We start from the raw sequence: 23,067 nt of genomic DNA, 5'->3' as shown, positions 1-23,067 counted from the left end.
GTCAGATTTATCATTTTACAGGTGACAGGAACACAGGTGCAAGATAGTTGAACTTTACTTGCACTACTCAGTTCAGAATACAAACAACTTACTCACAGTGTACTTTATACAGGGAAGATAAATACGAAGGATAAAATCTTACCTCTCCCAGAGAAAAGTAATGACGTGGAATTTGGGAATCAGGATAAACATTCTCCAGGTACCAGGAGAAAGGCTTGCACTGGAGCTTGCGTCTTAGTCCAAGACGTGATGATATGTCCCCATAATCAACTTTAGTAACTCCTGCAGAAACAAAAAAAAAGTTTTATTCAGCGGCTGATAACAAATGTTATATAATACCACTTTAGACAAAAAAATCATCAGTATAGTATACTACTTCCATGGAAGACTTTATCTTCAGACAGTCAGCTCTATATAAATCAGTTTTTGTTTAATATAGTATTATGCTGTTTATACTCAGAGAGGACATATCTGTCAAGACCTGTGACTTATTTTTCCAGCTAATTATACAAATGACAGAATCACTGCTTTTGGGCTGTGCACAACAATTTCTTACCTGTGGCTTATGGAACAATTTGAATGCAGTTGCTTACTAAATTAACAGAGTAGAAAGGCTGAAACCTTTATAGTTGCTAATGCTCTTCTATCCCCCAATGATAAATGGGGTGCATATCTACACAGCATAACACAGCAGTCTCCTCCTGTGCAGCAAGAAGAATCCCATTTTAATTTATTTCTGAGCCAGATACCACCTGCTGGACCCTTCACCATCTATCTAGCTGCACAAAGAAGCAGGCAGAAAGCAGCCTTCATACAGGGAACTAAACCTTTAATAATTCAGTATTTGTTCAATATAACTGCAGCATTTGCAGGAAGTATGTTCACCATTACAACTACTATAATTTTTTTTGGTGGTACTTTGCTTGCCTTTTTATTCCTTTGCTCCTCATTAATCAAAGTGCTCCTTCTTCCTGTATCTCCCCACTCCTAATGGTGGCTTTAATTCCTTCTGAAAATTAATTTGTGCAAGTCTTATCTGCAGATGGGTTGAGGAAGATGTGCATGAACAGTAGACATTTTTCCTTCACCAGAATTCTGATAATAATAATTATAAGAGTAGGATAATTTCTAGTTTTCAAACATCATGTCTTTTTCTATTTTCCACATCACAATCCATATCTCACAGGTGAAATGCAATACACTACCAGAAAAACAAAACCAAACAAAAACCCAAACAAAAAAAAGAACAAAAACAAGCTCTAGCAATTTAAATTACCAGACCACAAATATGGCTCAACTGATCACCACACTACAGACCTTCAGCTTTGTACATGATTCAGAAATCCCACCACTTAGAGGACTCTGAATTACCTCTAAAACTGTTGACCCCCTGGAAAGATAGTTTGAGACAGTTCTAAGCTGACCTACGGTGTATTAAATCAACTTGCCAGCAGATGGTGTCTTTCTACTCAATTGAGACAGATAATTGGTTAACTTTAGCTAAATGACTGTAAATATCAATAAAAACAGTAGTAATTTCAATATTCCAGAAAGAAAAAATGTTAGCCAGGCTTTCAGGCTTCTTTTTTCTTTTTCCAGTTAAAGATCTTTTAATAAAGATGCCAGAAAACTATACTGGTAAGGGAATGAATGCAAAGGAAAGCTTGCTTTTATAGAATCTCAGAGAATTTCACTCTAGGCTTTCAAGTCACAAAAGAAATCCCAAAACCAAAAAACACAAGACAAAGTTAAAAAAAAACAAAACAAAACCAACCACAGAAAGCTGCCCCATTGTCATGAAAGCAACTATTTCCTCCACAACAAAAACAGCGCTTCCTCAAAAGATGATGTAAGAACAGAAAGATTCCAACCACAGCTAAGTATGGGATTCTTCATTTTTCAGTGACGAAAAAGCAGCTAATGGATAAAACAGTTATCATGCCATCTTCACAACCTTATGACACTCAAAACGTATTCAGTCCGCTACACTGACCTCCAGAAAACAACACTATCACATCACTGAAGGGCAATAAGAATTAAAGTCACAACCATAAACAATTAAATGTAAAGTGAGACTCAATAGCATACAAGCATTCTGTTCCTTAAAGTAGTTTTAAATGTCACCACATAGAAAGTGCCAGCTAATTTTTTCTCTGCTACAATATATTCCATTAAACCATTTTCATTTTGATTTTTAAAAAACCCTCTCTGAAGTCAGGTCTGCAGCAAACCATGCACTGTCTTACAGACTACAGTTAACATCAGGTTGGCAGATGGACTGAAGGGCAGAGACCCTAAGATTACCTCATTTGGTTAAAAATTGGTTGCAATAATGCCAAGGTCATGGGTTCAATCCCCTATGTGGGTCATTGTCTTAAGAGTTGGACTCAATGATCCTTGTGGTGGGTCCCTTCCAACTCAGAATAGTCTGTGATTCTGTAACAGGTATAGTTGTCTTAGGAGAGTCCTCTAATAAGGCTGAATTACTCAGTTTCCAAGATTTCTGGTATGTTATCCATTGTACTCAAAACTAGCTTGAGTATTTCTATGCAGTGCAGAGGCAGTTACTTATGGGGAATTTCTTTTTAGAGAAAAAAAGAATGAAAAAACACAAAGAAAACTGCAGCAAAGTATAAAGTATACCAAAAATTAAGCACAGGTTTAAATCATTATTTCCTCTACAGACCCGTAAAATTTATATATATGTATGTATATATATATGTACACACACACACACACACATATATAACAGTGGCACATGACCTGCTAGTGGGTTTGGACATTTTTTCAAATGCTTATCTAAAGGCACAAAACAAAAAAACAAACCCCAGAACATGAATGAGCTCAAATCTTCCTCCCAGGAGACAATTATGCCAGACTCTAAAGGTACATGCACCATGAGGAAGACAGTCCATGTTAACTTGTTGTTCTTTCAAATCTTTGGTTCATTAAAAAAAAAGAAAAGTTAGGAAAAATCATAGAATCACAGAGTGGTTTGTGTTGGAAGGGTCCTTAAAGATCACTTCATTCCAAACCATTTGCCATGGGCAGGAACACCTTCCATTAGACCAGGCTGCTCAAAGCCCCATCCCACCTGACCCTAAACACTTCCAGGGATGGGGCATCCACATCACACAAATCAGCAGTAGTATTCAATAATACTTGCTGTCTTTACTTGACCATAAAAATATATTTCCCCCCCACCTGCCTCCCCCAAACCCTAATTACATTAGAAGCTTGGGCCACTCTGATGACCCTATTGCCGCACAGCTTGATGTTTGCTGTGGGGCAGTCACATGCTCTATTTCACGCATGTGCTTAAAGACAGGAGCAAAATATAAATATTGATAATGAAAAAAATCCACATCAAATCATCTAATCACGTCATCACCAGGTCTTTTGTACAAATGTAAAATTCTGCACTAACTTGTACTGTTAGTCTTGAAGAAGTGTGGTATGCAGTACCAGATCACTCTGATTATTAATTTACAATGGTCTTTCCTTACAAAAAGAAAACATACATGTAATGATGTCTATCAGTAGAATACTTCAGTTTAATTTTCTTTGGCACCTTATGTTTAAGCTTCCCATCAGCCATGTTGCAACAGTTTTGCCATCCTCAAAATTTCAACAGCTGAAGATTTGCTTGCCCAAGTTCAAAGTGTGACAATGTATTTATGATAAACTGCTTTAGAAAAAAACACCAAACCAACTCATGATGTTTTCATCACGATTATAAGTTGCTCAATCATTTTGAAAAGCACAGTATGAAAACTGTTTCATCTAAATCTAGTCTTTTGATAAAAATAATATAATTTGTGTTTATTTAGTATCATAAAACTTGAAAAGCAATAATAATTTAAATCCAATTTGCATAACTACATTCTTTGCATTCCCAATTAATGCTGATAGGGAAAATAGCTGAATACAAAAGCACATGGAATGTATGGACTTTGAACATGGGCTTAACTGCACTGCAGTATGTGGACTCAGTCCCTCCTCTGTCCTCCCTATCAACCATAAATAATGTTACCCATTTCTGCCTATACATACTGAATCTTGACTTACCCTGCTTGACTAGAAATTAGTGCATATAGTGATTAGATATGAGGCCTACTGATCCAGTTTTCAGGATAACACAGCTATGTCTCTGTGCAGATGATTCTTACTCAGGTAGTTCCACAATGCTGTGTGTTCAGGCCTTCTGCCTACCCACTTGGCCCCCAGAAAACAGAAAATAGCTTCCGGGGCAAACTTTTGGTCAACAATACAATTAATTTCCATAAAAGCTGGACAAGACTGTACTCAAGCTCACTGGACCTGCTTCTGGGGATGTTTCCAGCTCACCAGCTGGGATGCAAGAGGCTGCTGAATGATGAGGATGCACACTGGACAAGGAGTAGGGAACTGCATTTAGGAGCTGGAATCCAGACTCACAAGCAGCACGGAGAAACCACAGAGTATGAAAGTATCCATGCTTCATCTTTAGATTAAGGATACCAACGAATTCTACAACTGTCAGTTTATCATTAATTTGTTAGGAGATGGTTAGGGGGAGGTAGATGTGATAAGCCAGCCCAATGCTTTGCAGCTGTTGCTGTAGAAAGGGGAAGCTTTCCCTTGCTCAGCTTCAGATTTCTGCAGTACCTCCTGTGCTGATACAGGTGCTAAATTAACTCTTGGGGAGAAGCCCACAGGACAAATAATCCTGCCAACCTCAGCAAGCCATAGAATCAATTCATGCAGATGAATGATCAGCAAGTGAGGGGAGGTGAAGCCCTACCACCTGCCAAACCAGACACCTGCCATGAAAAGCAAAGCACTCCTCTCACAGCAAGCTGTAAGACTGACTTCACCATCTCCTGAAGCCTCACCTTGGACAATCCAGTCCTAATATTTTCACCTGGAGAAAGGGATGAAAGACCAGCACTAGAAATAAAGAAATGGCAGAGTCCACAGAACAGAATGACTGGAGCCAGGAATCAGACTATTCACCTGCATGTGCTGGATTTGTTTTCTGGAAGCTGAAGAGGAAATGGCCTGGAAAACATGATCCTGCTGTAACACATGACTGCACGTAAAATTATCAGGTAATGAGAAAGGACTCCAGATAGAGCAGTTACTGTTGAGGAGAATAGCTCTTGGTGCAATGAGACAGGCTTCATTTTGGCTGAGCAGCAGCAGCTGCAACATGTTCCTGCCCAACCTCCAGCTGTTCCTAGCCATTCCTAAGCAGAGAGATGGCTTCTAAAATGCATGCAGGCTTAAAACAGACAAGTAGTAGTTTTTACTAGGCTATGCTTATAAAAGGAAAAAAGGATTACAGGCTTGCTTTTCAAGAGGGCAGCTTTGCATTTCACTACATGTTATGGGTTCACCTAGGTGGGCCTAGATTTGGGCTCTGAAGTTTGGACTAGGCCGAAGCTGTCAGCTGACTTGAGCTGGGCTGAGCTAACAGCTGACCTCTGCTAGCCAGTAATTTTGTATTCCATACCACATTATGACATCATCTCCAGGGAAGTAGGAACCAGTGTGGGAGTGGTTAAGGCAGTCGCTTCTCAGTCCTCCTCCTGGGAGGACACACGATGCTGTCCCAGGGGGGATGGAGAGGACCAGGCCCACCACTGGCTCACAGGGTACCTCAGGAAAGTAAATTGTGTTGTTCTGGGTCTCTCCTTTCTGCTTGAGTTTGTCTCCCTGGGGAATAAGTCTTTTCTTAAGTAATGTGTAGTTAAGACAGTAGAATTTGTGTGTTCGTTAAGAAGTGGGGACTTTGTTGTTGCAGACTTGTGTGAGTGTATATTTGTACTCTCTTCTAATTGTCTCTTTCTTTCTGTGAAAAATATATGTAGTTTTAGTATAAACGCGGTTTGAAGCAGTTTTTTTTCTTTCCCCTCTTTAGCATCAGCTAAAGAATCCTCACTTTGCTCCTTGCAAGAACTTGTGACACTGGCACAGTAATACTGAAAGTACACATCGTACTAGCGAACAGTTTCACAAGCTGCACACCGTGCTCTGCCCAAGGGTTACTAGGCCATCATTCTGCAAGAACTATATAGTTAAATTTTTATATTAGAAGGGTATCTGGAAAAGCAGATTGTGGCTAAATGAGCTAAGGTAGCAGAAATTCACTGACTTCCTAAAGAACTAAGGGCCACAGAGCCTTACTGAAACTTTTACTGATGCTATTTGTTGTCAATGGGTAAAATCAGTCTGCAACACTCAGCTAAGTCTGGAGATACCAGAATAACAAGAATAAGGTGTTTGTGAACTGCCTAAAATAGTAATCCTTCCTAGTCAATATCTACTGGCTCTCACAACTTATGCGGATTTGGTGGGTAAGAGGCGTGAGTGGCACTGAGTACATTTGCGTGTTCATTCTCTGAACAGTAGATATTCATCATAGCTAGAGAATGACCCAGAGTACTAACCACTTTCCTCAAAGCCCCAGGCAACAATCCAATTTCAGAATAATCCATCTTAATCAGGTGCTACATGATCCTATTCTTGAAATACTTGGAAATTCCAGCATCAAACTTCAGTGCACTGTCAGTATGGATATGAGTACACAAATGAGATCACGTGATAGTCAGCAGGTGTGGATGCTCTAAGAGGAGCTTGGCAAGAAGACATCTCTATCCAACAATCCTTCAGGCTATTGGCATACAACTTACACAGACATGCATCTTTTGAAAGGAAAGAAAATACACCATGCAGTTATAGATAAAGGCTTAAGTTACTTTGAGCATTTCAGAATTTTTACTGTCTTTGGAGAAGGCATACATATTCTACAATACTGCAAAGCTATGAAAGCCCTACCAAAAACCTAATCCTATGAAAATCAAACAGTATAACTCCTCTTGTAGCTTAAGCTTACCACAAGAAATGGAAGGACTACAGAGATATATAAAGCTACAGAGCCTTATAATGGCTTATCGGTAATTTACATTTTTTAAAGAATTAGGTTATTTTTGTAGTTAGTTGTTCCAGCTATTTTTGTACATTTTAAATTCTAATTTGACATGTAGCAATCTTAAGGAAAATTGACGGCACCTATTCACATACAACTTTCCTGAATATCTATACAGGCCATATTTGCATTCATAATGCTGCACTAATTACAAAACAGGGCAGTAATTATAAGATGTTAGCTTCTGACTCCATCCAAAAAGGTTTGAATAGTAGCAAGGTATTTTTAATTAAAAATCTAACACAGTCTTATTTGAGTATGCATTCTTTTAAGACAAAAATCCACCATGAATCTGCACAGTCAGTTGCTCTCACAAACATTCTCAAAACCCATAATATAAAATTTGACACTATTCAGACTCATGTTACACTGTATTAAAACTTTTAAATTTCAATACTAATGCAGGTTTAATAAGCAAGTCATAAGGAAATACTAGTTTTAAAGAAATTTCTTTGGAAAAGCAGATGTGGCATATAGAACTACCACTTAGTATTTGAAGTCAAATGTCTCTCATGTCTCAAGTATTTAGAAATGTTGCCTGTTGCCATCCAAAGCTTGCTTCTCTGTCTTTTTATAGTACAACAAAAATATCCTGTAGTGGAAAGTAATAATTCAACATTTCACAGGCCTTCCTTCTTTTCCTGAAATTTTTTTTCAGAAAGTTTGAGGTCATAGGAAATATGATCTCATATTTTATATCTTCTTGTTTTGTTAACATCCACTTTAAGAAACATAATAAATAACATCACAGTCAAATATATTGGCAACTTGTCCCTATACTTTTGACAGTGAAGTGTAAATTCTACCAGGACAGAAGATATTAACTTTTGCCACTCCTGCTAACGCGTTTCACTTAAAACACTTCTGATCTATTCAACCTGGAATGCCTGCAACACAGAAGCCAGAGGCCAAATTTCAGCACATTATGATATGTATTTGGATAGCTAGTGTTCAGCACTACAGCTGAGCTCTTTGATGTTCCACTGAGCTTTAATTCTATTGCACAGGAAACTCATTCATAAATCATATGCAAGTTTAAAAAAAAAGAAAAAAACAACAACAAAACCAACCAACCAAACAAACAAACTCTTCAGGGCAGATCTCGTAACAAAACTATTTTTCAATTAAGACCTTCCTCTTTCTCCATCTTACATGAGTTCTGTCTTAAGAACTTCAAAGCAATAACATTTTTATATAAATAACTCATGTTATTTCCCAGTAGTAATAACATTTAAATTCTTCATAAGTATTTCTCATAACCAAATACCTGCTTACCTGGGGAAATGATGTAAAAAAAGTTTTTGAATTCATCCATCCAGACTTCTGCAAGCCGCCTGTTATTTTTGTTGATTATCTGCCCCGTACCTCCTGGAAAAGTGTATGGTGTTGCTTTTCTGAACACATGCCCAACATGTGAACAAGTTACAATTTCCAAGGTGCCACCACACTGCCAGATCTGAAAGTGATAGAACAATTATTGCACAGTTACAAGTTGTTAAAAAAAGGTTAAAAATAGTAATAACTTGCTTCTGTTCAGTTTGGGGAAACAAGATTAGCTGAGGTCTAGAACAAACACATACTGCACAGTTTTTCCTGCTCAACAGCTAAAGATGCTCACTAGCCTTACCAAGGCAGCATAAGAAAGTATTTCAGCCCTTTCAGCAATGACTCATCATCAAGAAGTTACTCTGGAGATCTGAGCAAGCTGACCGCAAAGGAAGGAAAAGGCTCACATGAATCACAGGAACTAACAGGTGTCCAAAAAAGTCCATTGTAAAATAGAATCTCTATATAAAAGAACCCATACTCTTCCCAAGAAAAGTTTCTGAAAATATTTTATGTTTTATTTTGGACCTTGAAAAATGGCAGATTCAGAAAGCTGAAGCACTTCAGCAGTTTCCACCTATATACTCTGAGCTGGTAAGTGAAATCAAAAACATTAAAAAAAGCATTAAAAATGTTTTGGTGCTGTACGGTAGGAACAAAAATGAGAACAACAGTGAATGCTCCACATCCAAACTAACACATGCAATCATTAAGTTAGTAAGGATCAAGAAGAGCAGGTTTGTAACAGAGACTCTCACATTTCACTGACACACTAAAACATGCACTGCTGAAGTCATCACTAATTGATACTTCCCCATTAGCTTTGCTAACCGAACTCCTTTTAACACACACACACACACACACACACACACGCACACACACACACGCACACACACACACGCACACACACACACGCACACACACACACGCACACACACACACACTCACTCTCTTTCTCTTCAGAATGACCATCTTAATCTTTTAATCACAAAGCTCTACCAGCTATTCACCACACACTTTTCACTGACAGATACAGTCATTGCAAATCTCCACTGAAGGAACATAACAGGAAGAGAAGTGCTAACTGCAGCAGAAGAGGACACTGATGCAGGCAGCAGATCTGTGTATTACAGAGCTCAAGATGCACTGTCCTGAGTAACAAAACACTGCAGAGATTTACCTACCCTGAAGGAAATTTCTAAGTTTTCTCCACCCCAAATATCCATTCCAGCATCATATGTTCCAATTTCCTGAAAGTAATCTCTGTCTATTGAAAAAAGACCTCCTGCCATTGTAGGTGTCCTATGGGGGAGGAAAAAAGAGCATCAATCGCCATGAAAACATAAATACATTTAACACACTTACAAAATACCTGTTTATTTCCCAAGTTCCTAGCATATTCCTTCTTGATAAGCTTCCATTCAAACTCAATTATCACTGATGTACTTGCTAGATCAAAATTTTCCAGAGATGTAACCAGTTAGTGACAGTTCTCCTTATTTTCTCACTTCAAACTGGAGTCTGGATAGAGATACAGCCCCTAAAAAGGTGGTGCCGTTCCTGCAAATGACTTCTGCCTCCAATTCTGGTAACTCATAGGAAAGAAACCAGTTTCACACAGGAAAATCATAATCCTGGCTACTGTTTTTGAAAAAGTTATGGGAGGCCATGAAGTGGCCTGCTTGCTTTCACTATTATTGCTTCATACAAGAAAATTGTACAGCCAGGGTTGCATCCAGATTTTCTTTCCAAATTCCTTATTGGTAGAAAAAAATAAAACAGTGCTAGTAGTTTCTCAGAGCTTTAGAAACATCTATCAAATTTCACCTTTTTAAGACAGCAAATACAGAGTAAGTAAATTATATATTAGGTTGATGACATAACTTTGTACTTCAATTATTTACAATTTTAGCATAAATGATTTTATACCAGTAGTTATTTTCCTGAAATGTTTTGGGCTTTTTCTGAAAGACACATAATATAGAAGCTAGGTCACAATCTAACTGAAAATTCTTATGTCTTTTACTCTATCTAAAAAGGAAACAGGGGGAGGGGGAGAACACAATTAGCCATATCCTGAGAAGATCTCTCAATTTCTTAATATAAAGACAAACAAAGCAGTAAAACCATATGCTCAACTTTACGGAAAGTAAACATTGCCCCCTTTTCAGAACAATAAGGCCAACAAATGTGCATTTCCAATTGTTAAAAGGTACATATTACATGCAAGTTATCTTTCTCATTACTTTTCACATGAACCCACACAACATTCAAGTATAATCTCTCCCACACATGCACTTGTGAGACATTAAGTTCATATATGAATGCACATACAAAAATACATACACACGCATGCCAAAACCAATGCAATCTTTGCAAAATATTGTTGACTTCGTTAGAATAAAAGATAAAAGGTTCAATAAAAAAAACCCAAAACCTTTGTTAAAAACCTGTGCATCATTATGAAAAATAGCTGAAAGCTAGCAATTCTCCAGTAATTAACATAAAACTTAAAAATATTTCCAAAGGGACAAGTTTATCACTTCAATTAATGCTACCAAAAGTTACCTACAACCAATCCATGTAAAAACTTTTATATTGTTCCTTCAACGAGACAAAGAAGATGCTACAATGCCTAACTAAGTACTTAACAACCTAAAGTACCTACTTACAAGTTTAACCTCAAAAGGGTATGAGTAAACACCAGCTTTAAATTTTAAGCAATTGAACAATATCTCATTACCTAACAGGAAGGGTTCGATCTCCTTTCCGTCGATCCATCTCTCTCTGAGGAACGGGGTACCAGCGAAAATTCAACTTCCAGTTGAACCCACCATAGGTCATGTCAGAACCTGCCATATACTCAAAGGTGTCATCACTGATTACATCAATGATGGGACACACTACTGTCCTCCTACGAAAAGGGAAGAACCAAAACCTATTAATTAAAGTGTTAAAAAAGATAGTTTGTTGTTGTTTTGCTGTTGTGTTTTTTTTTAATATTGTTTTTAAAAGATACGGCTTAAATTTTCATAATGCCAACTCTTAATAACAGTACTCAATACCAGGCAACATTCTCAAATTCTGTCTTGCTAATTAGAGTTAATTCAAATAAAGAAAAATGTCTTTTTCTGACACAATTTTGGCAATACCAGATCTTTTTTTAAATAACATTTGAGAGTAATAAATATTCTTCCCTCTACAGATGGAATTATTGATTCCCAGCTTTCTTAGTGCTACATAGTGCTTGGGTAGAAAACAAGAGGTTCTTATTTCTAGTTGAGTGGTCACAGTCACTAGCACGTTTTGAAATGAAAACTTGGAGATCAACTCTGGGGAAGTATTCTTATACACCCTCAGGACTAAGAAATTCTAGTCATTGTTAACAAAGTATAACTACTGTATCAAAGCCGACAGAAAATGGCCTCATTGTCCACTGTCCTGACGTTATTAAGACATATATTCACAGAAATCAATTCTAATCATATTAAAGACACTTAAGTAACCCTCCTCAAGGAGGCTTCCTCCCATGGGAAGCTCTGTAAAAAGATGTAAGGTTGGTTGCAACTGAACTTAAAGGACTTAAATTTGAAGTGCTTGCACAAATTGTAACCATATATGTATTTTAGTCTCAGAAAAAGTGTATTAATGATAACTTCAAGTTTAGTACTTCGTCTTAGCACAGTGCTGAACAAAGATTCTTCATTACTTATAGCTTATTTATCATGTAATGCTATATTTTGTAACATCAAACTTTAAAAGTGATTTTTACCTATAACTGTAGGAACTAAATAGAGATCTGTAACACCATACTTGATATCCATTCTATTTAATATGCTGCCTACTAACAGACCAGGGTGTAACTCAGATAATTGAACAGTCCATAAAGCAAACCATCCTCTCACTTTCCCCCCCAATATAATTTCTATCACACTATCACGGATGTAAGTGTAGATCAGTGTGATTTCAGTAGTTACTCAAACTGTGGAAAATAACCTCCCAGAAGGCCAAGACACAGCACAGATTTTCACAACCAAAACCACTTCAGAATAAAGAAATTGCAATGAGAACTTGAAAACAGTAAACCTGACAGTTCTTGCACACAGTGTTGGTGTTACTTGAGATCAGGGCCCCATTTCTTCCTCACAAGTATCTTCCCAAATACATGAAGGGATGGGCCAGGCTGCAGACTAGACTACAGACCTCAAATTCTGCTGCTTTCTCAACTCCATTCATGCTCAGGACTCCTGCTATTTAACATATTATTCCATGTACCCCAATAAAGACTTCACTTGAAACAGAGTTTTACTTTTAAAAAAGTTTTAACTGTGTTAGTCTTTTATCCTTACAGCAATGAGAATTTATTCAGCCCTTCAGAAGGTATATATTTGCTTGTAGGCTATTTCCTAATACTTGGAAGATTTCTTAATAACCAAAAAAACCTGACATGGCTGAATAGATGGATAATTACCTGTCAGCTTTGATCCTTGCCAGCAGAGGTTCAAGCCAGCCTACTGTACATTCACAATGAGCATCTAAGAAGGTGATGACCTGGCCTTTAGAAGCAGCAGCTCCCTTTAATCTCGCTCTAATCAATCCAGAACGCTGTTCCATTCGAATCACATGAACAGGTACTTTTAATTTTTTCACATAACTCTCCAGAGGTCTTTTCAAGAAGTCTGCAAAAAATGATCAAAACCATGAAAAGTGTCAGTTATGTAGTTCAGCTTTTTTTCCCACGAAGAGACTTGAATTAAGAGACATTTCCTCATTTCTTTTCTATTGTTTTCCTACTATCTCAGCTGATTTTCTCTATTGCTTATTCTACAGTTCACAATAGGCCTTTCCACATCTCCAAGTGTTTCACTTGATAGCAGAGCAAGCTTTTTCTCCTTTTTAGTTTTTCATAATGGAAAACACAACAATGAAGAGAAGGTAGAATGCTTACACAAAAAACAGATGGGACAGCAAAGGTTTTACTATGGAGATGTGACTCCTACTTTCAAAAGCAAATGCATAAGTGGTCTTGGACACAACAATTCTCTACCAAGAAAATACAGAAATGGTCTGACTAGCTGAGCATAATGAATTCCCTCCTACAGTAATGTAAGTTACAGATATTTATTTCCCTAGGAGTTTAAAACACGATCAAAATGATTTTTCAACTGTAGTTTCTCTGGGGTTTTCTGGCTAATATTTTTTCTACTAAATTATCACTATTAACACCTAAAATAAAAAAAAAGAAAATCAGCTTTACATAAATGAATGTCTGTAGCACCAACAAAGCTCAACTCAGCTGAGGAACAAATTATTCAGAATAGAATGGTCATAACTGACTACCACGTGCCTAGAGACTCAAAATTACTTGCATTGCATAGGCCTATTTGGTTATGATGAATGATGTCAAAGGCAGAACAAAGAATTCAGGGAGAATGCAATTGACAGTCACGGGAACAGACTTCTGCAATAACTTGCAGATTTCAAATCTGCCTAAAAGGCAAAATTGTCTTATAGCACAGCTACAGAATATATTATATTATTCACTCGAAGCACACAGGAGTTGTACTACAACAGTGCAAAGCCTGTAGTAGGATTTAGCATAAGGCACTTTTAAGTACCTCATGTAAGAATAAATGTGACACCAGAGGAGGGAAAAAAAGCACGGCATGAACTCTTAGTGGCTGTTTTGTAAATCTCAAGAGGCAGGGCTGACCTGAGGGTGATTACCATTCCTTACCACTGCTCCGGATGAATGAGTTCCAATTGCCTCCTCATTTTTTTCTGTTCATTGTTGGACTGTCACTAAAACCCACAGAAATAAGTTCTGACACATCTTGAAAGCTGAACTGTGCTGAAAGTGTGTAAGAGGTTGATACATCTTCAATATTTGTCTCCAGAGTAACTCAAAGCAAGTTGATTTTTATTTTGTACATTAACAGAGATTCAAATGTATAAATGTTTATTAGCACAAACCAAGTGCACATCTGAACATTTTGCAGGGCTTTTGTGGTTGAGCACATAGATGACTTAGCTGACTGGGTCTGTAGCAAATATAACCTCATCTCATTACAGTGTAGCTTTCCAAAGTCGCTAATTTAAAAGAACTAGTATCATGGTAATTTATAGGTTTAATATATATGGCTTCCATGATATACACAGAGTGTGCAGCATTTCTTTCTATGCTATCCATCTGATAAGCAAGTCACACAAGTCGACATGTTTCTCTGCCCATTTCAGGTGTAGTGCAGATAAGCTTTTAAAGTAGTTCTAACCAGTTTAAAGCTGAGTAAATGAATATGGGCTGTGACATTGGTTCTTCAATGTAGTTACATTAACAGAATGGTAAATTCTGACAAGAGGAAGAGAGAAATATTTCAGTAATACAATTGCAGCCAGTGAAGAACTAACATAAAATCCAAACTTACATTACAAAAAGTCAGGCTCAATATTGCATATAAAAATCTTAAGTCCTATCTTCATTTTGTCTGTAAAGCATTTAAGATTTCCATTTATCAAGTACTTTTCAACATTTTTTTTCTCTAAGAAGCAATCAGAGATGTGTGCAGCATTTCCATTATGGAGAGAATAAGGTTAAGAACCCTCTCCCATGTTTAACCATGTCCATAAGTACACTCCTATGAAATACCACCTTGTTCAAAACTTCAGAAGAGACTATTCCCAGAAACAAAGCAATGTGACCTTAAAATATTACTATAATTTCAGCAAAACAAGCAAAAAGTTAAAGCTTGATGTCTCAGCCCTACAAAAGCATGGTAATAAAACTCAGGCATCAAGATTTCTGAAGTTCCTCTGCCACCAGCAGTTAAGGTTAAATACTCAAATCTAAGCAGCTATTTTCCCTCTAGAACACCCGCTCTAAGAGTGAAACACATCCTTCACAACTGCTCCCTTTGTTCAAGTAGTACAAATCTAGCTTTTTGAATTAATCATACATCCAGAAAACGGTAATAGTTTCTTGTAAGGTAAGACTTCTTTTTTCTCTAAAGAAAACAGTATTTCACTAGTCTTTTAATGCATGCAAAACATTTTGGCCTATAAGAAACACCAGGATAAAGCCGTAGGGATAATTTTCTATCCAAAACTATTGGTCATATTTATACTAAATTCTAGTTTAAACACTTAAATGAGAAGTTCCATGCATTATGTAGGCAGTCACTTATGAGTGATCCAGGATAACAGCTGAGTAATTTTTTAGCATTGTTTCACACACTTCCAACAGAGTGAGGCTTCATAATATACACCCCACCCTTCCCACTCCAACCCCCCCCCCCCCCCCCCCCCGGTACTTCTACTTGGGAACAATAATAATTCGTGTATTTTCAGAGGTACAACTCTAACTCTTTGTGGTAGATATTCTTTTCAACTTTTTTCTCTATCAAAAGGGTGCATAATTTTACCTAGGACTATGGACAGTTTAAAGAGCATCTTCTATGGCAGTAGCAGAACTAAGAAAGCCAAAAAAGCAAATATATTCAGTTCAAGTCAAGTAAATGCCTTAGTTGAAAAATATCTTGCCAGTTCTATTATCAATTCACACTGATGTGAATATAAATGAAAAATTTAGTTTCAAACTTTTTTTTTATTAAACTACAATAAAATACAGATTTAAAACATATAAGCTTGCCAACACTGCTTTTTAGGAAGAGCTAATATTTAGCTTTGGTTACATTTCTTTGATCTGTATCTGTATCACTAACTTCTGTGGATGTAGTCTATCCTAGTGCAAACTGTCTACCACAGTTGGCTATTCAATGCTGACCCAGTTTTAAGTACTGGCTAATCCTGATTTCTCCAGTTAACTTTTTGTAAATAGTTACCCAAGATCAACACTCAAAAACTAAAGTTGCAATCCTGATCAGTAACTAAAGAACAATGTTACAGATATGTCTTGTTTCTCCAAAGGTTTTCTTTTCAGTGTAAATAGATGTGTGATATTATGCAAATTCATTCTTAGAAGAGCATGACACTAGCAGGTACAAAGTGTGCTGCAGGCAGACTGAATGCTTATTTTTTTCCAATTAAAATGATTCTGATGCTAGAATTCAATATACACTACTCAGGCTGAACACTGTCTTTTTCTGGAAAAGTACACTGTTTTAATTCAACACAAACAGAATGCTTAAGTTGTCTATGTAAACCCTTCAAATTTTCCGGCATCGCACCCATCTGTTTTGTTTAATGTAAAAGCATGCTTGATGGAACCATAACAAGTTTTTGGAAAACAAAACCCCTATCAGTAATTGTTGAAAATAATGACAAATAAAAGATGCCTAAATGAAATGAAGATCACAGGCTTCAAAATAAAATATTGGAACAGGTTCAACAACCACCAAAAAAGTACAAAATGCTCTATCTTTCAGTCTGGAATTAAGTTCCTCCATTTTTATTACCTAACCCAAACCCAGAAACAGAAAATTTATCTACAGAAAGCCACATGATGTTTTAAGTGGACAATAATTCTGTGATTCATAGTGAGCACATGTCCACTGCTATATTAGAATTGATATTTTTCTAAAACAGAAAAACTGAAGAGGCAAAATGTAAGCAATGTTATGTCTACATTATTCTAATATTAGCTTGCTCTTTTTTTCTAGGTCATATTGAAAGATGACCTGTCACAAATAATAATTAGCAATAATTTTAATTGGTGCCAAAGTCTGTGTTGATAAAAGAAATGTGACATTTTTATAGAAAAGTTGAAAAACTACAACAAAATTGAGAGACATAATTACAAATTACCCACAAGTGAAGAAAAGCATAAATTTGATGTTGTGCCTTTCTAAAAGCAAAAGTTCATCACACCCCTCACCTAACCTGGAAGACATTTATGTGGCAGCCTGGCACTTTGTATGGGCATTTCTCTTCTGCTGCCAGAACGTAATTGTATTTAAGGCCTCTGTCCTCTCTTCCAAATTGCACTGGAATTGGTTGAAGCAGTTAAATGCAGTATCATGTAATAAAGGAAAAGTAAAAGCAAGAGAGAGTGCTTGTGAGAGGAAAGGAACAGAGACAAGTGCAACACAACCTGAGTGTATTAGCTCTGCTTCTTTAGGAAAACAGACTGGTCAGAGAGGGATCAGAGTTAGCTGATATGATCTTTCTTTAGTCTACTCAGCTACTCCACAAGTCGCTGTACTCTAGACCTCTGGAGTGCAGAACAGGTCAGCTAACACACATGTAATGTGAAGAAGCAAATTGTTATACCTTCTACCAGGTTAGACATGAAGTGTAAAAATACACTTCTAATACTCTTCAACTACAAACCCTCCTGTATTGGTTACTATCTATCCTAAAACCTGCTGTAAGCCACTGTAACCCATGTACCATGGTGCTACTTGGGCCGTACGATCTGAAAACCAATTTCTCTTCATACATACAAATCTTGGGCAGATCTTGCTGTTTGGACAACAGTCAGATATCTTACTCTGAAGCTGGAATTACCATAAGCAGCAAAACATGAATTTTGCATCACTAGAATCAGAAGCATCAGGTAGAGATGCTAACATGCTGTGTGTAAAACCCTTCCTTGTCTAAAAGATGGGAATTTCTTCTGATACAAGTAACAGCCTACAACTGGTGACTGTCAAGAATTTTTTCTAGTGGCCTACTAGCAATTAATTCTGGTAGAAAACTTTCAAAATAGAAATACAGAAAAAGGGATGATCCAATATAAAAATACAGAAATGTTTTAGATGAAAAAACCTGAAACACCCTCTCACCTCCATTTACAAACACAAGAAAAAAAATAAATCCAAGTTATACGTTATAACCCACACCTCCAAGTAAGATTAAGCAAAAAACAAGCCAATTATAAGCCAAAATGAAATTTTTAGTATTGTCTGGAATATTATTTTTATTTCTAATATATTATAATTTAAAAATACTATGAAGAATAAAATCTAAATAATATTACATTTTAAGAAAAAATTCAGCTCAAGTTTTGTCTGTTACACATAGCAAGTTTCATTCAGTAGCATGAAATTTTCATATGGAGCACTAGTTATTAAGAAACGGAACTCTTACAGCATAGAAACTTAATTTTCACTTCCCATGAACTGAATAATCAAAATTAATTACCCTGAATGCCAAGCCTAATGATGGTAGTGATGGTAAATCTGGATGTGAGTACTGAACAGAGTTACCTTTGCTGTTATTCACCAGGTGATTAAAGCATCAAATGCCCTCAAGCTTTAAAAACATAGTAAAATTCTAAATGCAAAACATGAAAGCTGTAATAGGATAAACTGCTAGCAAACAAAACCTCTACACTGTCAACAAAAAAGTAAACAGACAGATAACCTTACACTGGCTTTCAGTGCAGAATGATCCATCTGTATTTCAAAACAAGTGTTGTTCCCTTTGCCTTCCCCTGCCCCAGCTACTGTGTTTTGCCGAGGAGGGCTAAGCCCATATTAAGTCAGCATCAATTTTTGAAATAAAAAGAGTAGCAAGCTAAAGCACTGCCATTATCATTACCTCTTTCACTGGCATCATCGACAAGGACAATTTCTTCCAGCATGTGCCGAGGGGACCGGTTTATCACGCTGTGAACGGTGCGTAGCAATGTGCTCCAAGCTTCATTGTGAAAAACAATGACAACACTCGTCGTGGGAAGGTTGTCTGCATACACCTTTGTTTTACACCTATAAACAAAAGTCAAGCATATATTTGTAAAGGTCAAGACTTCAGTTAGACCTGCAAGTTTGAGGTCTATCTCTGAGTATCAGTATTAACATTCCTGATATATCAATTGCACGCAAAATATGGCAAAGGAGCAAACAGTGCACAGATTCATATCTTTACCTATCAACCATTATGACTTTCATGCATACATCTATGTATTCCAACCTATCACTCAGAAAGGAGAACTTCACTTCAATAACCAATTCTAGAAATCAAAGAGACAAACATGCTACTAACTGAGTATGGTAACAAATTATTTATTTCCCCTACTGCTGTTTTGTGAAGTGTAGTATGTTCAGATACACTAACCCAAACCCCTACTTTAGACCTGCATTCCCTCATAGGGCAAGGGAGAAACCCTAGTACTGTAATTGGGACAGAAGGGAATGGAGACAGACAAGTTAAGAAATGGCAAATTTAAACTAGGAAGTAAATGCACTAAAGGTATATAAAGAACAAAAGTAAATAATACCTAAAAGAGGCAGAGAATTCCAGATAGAGCTATGTTTGGAAAAAGCCAAAACTAAACTCATACTACCTACACTACGAGTGAGTTAAGAATTTTTCACAATTTAATGAGTTTATATTACATAAAAAACAGGGTTTTCCACTTCTTTTTATACATGTTGAAGTGCTCTAAAGGCTCATCAGATTAAAATTACATTCACATGCCAAAGTTAGCATGGACGATCACAGGTTTAGCTCTCCTAACAGCATATACAGGGCATTTATAAATCTATGACATGCACTCCAAGTAACTCCACACACAGTGAACATTTTTACATTCTGCAATGCTAATTTTTGGAAGCAAGTAAGATTTTCAGTATCTTCTACAAAAATCAATACAGAGTACACAGAGTACTGATTGCAATTCTGGAAAAATTCAATTGTGCTCTAAAAAAATAACCACGCAAATTTAATTGTTCTCTGCACAGATCAGTTCCTTCTGCACATTCAAAGTCACGTTCAAAAACACAATTACGTACACAAGATTTGATGGCACTAGGTACTAAATATTTAAAAATCAAAGCTGAAGAAATATATGTACATCTCAAACGCACAGAAGACACTGACAGAGAAAAAGAAATATATTCACTGGAGCTTCATTCCAACCAAAGAGCTTTTATTAGATTCCAAATTTTTGAGTCAGCTCACTGTAATGTAACCTGATCTGAATGCTACTAAAATACATTAACAAATATTCATGAATATCAACCTAACAGCAGCACTGTTCAAGGGCTTGAGAAGCACATAGTACACATCCTCTAACCTGAACATACAAAAACAGCACCGAAGGAACAGCCTGCTGATACAGGATCATGGTGTCAGCATCCAATACCACGCCAACAAGTGACACCAGGAACATCGTCCAGAACTAGGCTCCCAACATGAATATTTTATTTGTTGGATAGCTTGGTTAGCCAGAGCTCTTCTCAGAGAGAGCAGCTCTCACAGCACATTGGCATTTGAGCTCTGAGGTGGTGACAAAAGCCCAGTGTGAGCAGATATCTCAGAAGAGATCAGTAGGTCTATGTACAAAGAAAGAAATATCTGCAAGAGCTTCTGTGGAATCATTTTTCGTTTCTGAGAACTGAAGTAGTAGGATCAGGCACTATCTGTCTTCAATATAATACTTATTACACAACTATAGCAAAATTTAATTATTCATCACACTGAAACGAACATTATAAAATCTTTATGGAAATCTACCGTATACCCCTATGTTATCCTGATTTATTTCATGGGGAAAAAAACCCTTGCAAACCATGCCAACTGAAAAGGTTATTTCTTTTGTATCCCTTGAAAAATAAAACAGCTTTTCAAAAAAAAGTGCTATGAATTTCAGATGAAAAATGCCATCATAAGCCAAATAATCTTATCCCCAAGTTTGCCACTCTTTCATTCTTTTTTGCTCCTTTAATAAAACAAAAATGTTTTATTCCTTCTGCTGCACTGCTCCCTAGACCAGAAAATAAGTGTGTCTGATTGTAGATCTTCAGCTACAATAGTAATACAAATCCACCAATTGCTCCTCTACTTTTTGGAAGAATATTTATAAAAAAGTCAAGAGAAGCCTGTTAGCGATTCTCTATGAAAAGCTGTAACAATGTGTCATTCACCAGGAATATCGTGCTGGGGTAGCCACAGGATCCACTATTGTAGAATGAAATCTCTCATCTCCAGCCTTGCCTTTTATCATGGTTTTACACAAGATTTTATTTTACTGAGCTCAAATCAATGAACTAGTGTAAATGTCAGCCAAGTAAGGACTACAATGTTTATACACCATTACACTGTCTGAAATACAAATATATTAAAACATTTCAGATCTGCCTTTGAAGGGGAACTTTTTAGCACCAAGAGGAAAGCTTACAGGAATTTTTGGGGACAGCCCTTCCCCCTGCAAGGCATTCCTATTGCCCTGTCTGCAGAGGGTGAACATTCTCCTTGCCCTGAGATGTGCCTATTCATATCCCCAGGATCTACCCTTTCTGGGGTAACAATTTAAGAGTGACCCTAGACTTGGTTGCTGGCTGGGTTCAAATCATAACACTCGCTTCCCATGTAAGAGGCTGCCATGCATAACACAAGAGTGTTTCATAACAAAACTGGTTAGACATTTTGAATGCTATTCTTAATAAAGTGTTTGGTATGAAATTATTCCGGAAAGATTCACTGATGCAGGTAGGATAAATGAAAGAATTAAGAGTATGAGATCTGATTTTTAACAGTATTTTTACCTGACTTTCTATATATACCTTTTAGCTATATTTGTACAAATTGCTGTGAATACATACAAATAAAACCTCTTGTTTTTAATTTTGAAAATGCTGATAACTCCTTCGCCCCCCAGGAATAGATCACTGCAGAACATAAGACAGAATAGAACACTTGATGCCTGTGATTAGACATTAGCCTTCTATGCAAACCTCATGTTTTATTCTTATTAGCAAACATTTAAATTAAGAATCCTTTTTGTCTTTCATTTGAAAACAAATCACCCCAGAAAGGGAGTACTATAGAATTTAAAATAAAGCATTAGCTTCAACCAACAGTTATGCAACATTAGAAGCAGAATATAACCATGAGGGGTATGACACGTAGGCTATGAATTAAGGACCATTTGAATTTTAATGAGCTACTAATACATTATGTTCCTTTTGTTGGATCATGCCTCAAACAGTTTTAAAATTGAGTGTATAAAATTAGGAAGGCATACTAGCTCCAGTAATTTAATGAAGACTCCAACCAGCAGATGAGAGCATCTACTCCACATGGAATGCATCATCCTTTCCTTAATTTATGGCATTCACAGTGCAAACTCTCAGCTAATGTGACTCCATATATTATTTAGATTGTGGAGGCTCCCCCAAAATGCCAGACATTTTAAATACAAGCAGAGACTTACAGTCCTATTACCTAAAGACACAGAAAAAGAATAGGCCAGATTGTTAAAATATGATCAAGACAAAGAGTCTAATTAGTCTACATTTCTTGGTGTACATATTGTGATGCTCAAAACAACGTTCTTAATTTCATAGCAAGTCTCTATCTCATGCACTGAAACTCCCACTTTCAGTTACATTACCCTTGTATTCTTCCCTAATATTTGATTTCTTGCTTTCATATAATTAAGAAATTGTGCTGATTTTGGCTGGGGTAGAGTCAATTTCTCCACAGTAGCTAAGAGGGGGCCATGCTTTGGATTTGTGATGAAAACTGCATTGATAATTCAGGGATGTTTCCGTCCCTGCTGAGGTGGGCTTACACAGAGCCAAGAGCTTCTCTGCTTCTCACCTCACACCACCAGCGAGGAGGCTGCAGGTGCACAAAAAGTTGGGAAGGGACACAGCTGGGACAGGTGACCCCAGCTGGCCCAAAGGACATCCTGTATCATGTGCTGTCATACTCAGTGTATAAAGGTGAGGTGAAAGAAGGAAAGGGGTGGGGGATATTCTTCAGAGTGATGGTGTTTGTCTTCCCAAATCATCATGACATGAAGCCCTGATTTCCTGGGGACAGCTGAACACCTGCCTGCCCATGGGAAACACTGAATGAATTCTTTG

At 37.0% G+C, this 23,067-nt stretch overlaps 1 protein-coding gene across 1 annotated transcript in view; it reads right to left on the bottom strand.

Moving 5' to 3' along the window:
* The window catches only part of GALNT1 (polypeptide N-acetylgalactosaminyltransferase 1), an 85,680-nt gene that overhangs the window by 4,791 nt on the left and 57,822 nt on the right, over positions 1-23,067 (bottom strand). The window contains exons 4-9 of the mRNA XM_071553596.1: positions 18,794-18,960; positions 12,768-12,975; positions 11,040-11,210; positions 9,481-9,598; positions 8,246-8,426; positions 143-282 (exon numbers count right to left, since the gene is read on the bottom strand). Coding sequence (XP_071409697.1) covers positions 143-282; positions 8,246-8,426; positions 9,481-9,598; positions 11,040-11,210; positions 12,768-12,975; positions 18,794-18,960 — 985 coding nt within the window. The remainder of the gene's footprint in view (positions 1-142; positions 283-8,245; positions 8,427-9,480; positions 9,599-11,039; positions 11,211-12,767; positions 12,976-18,793; positions 18,961-23,067) is intronic.

The sequence above is a fragment of the Pithys albifrons genome, chromosome 4, assembly GCF_047495875.1.
Source record: "Pithys albifrons albifrons isolate INPA30051 chromosome 4, PitAlb_v1, whole genome shotgun sequence".
Taxonomy (NCBI): Eukaryota; Metazoa; Chordata; class Aves; order Passeriformes; family Thamnophilidae; genus Pithys; species Pithys albifrons.
Note: the sequence above shows the minus strand (reverse complement) of the source record. Positions and strands in the feature narration are given on the sequence as shown.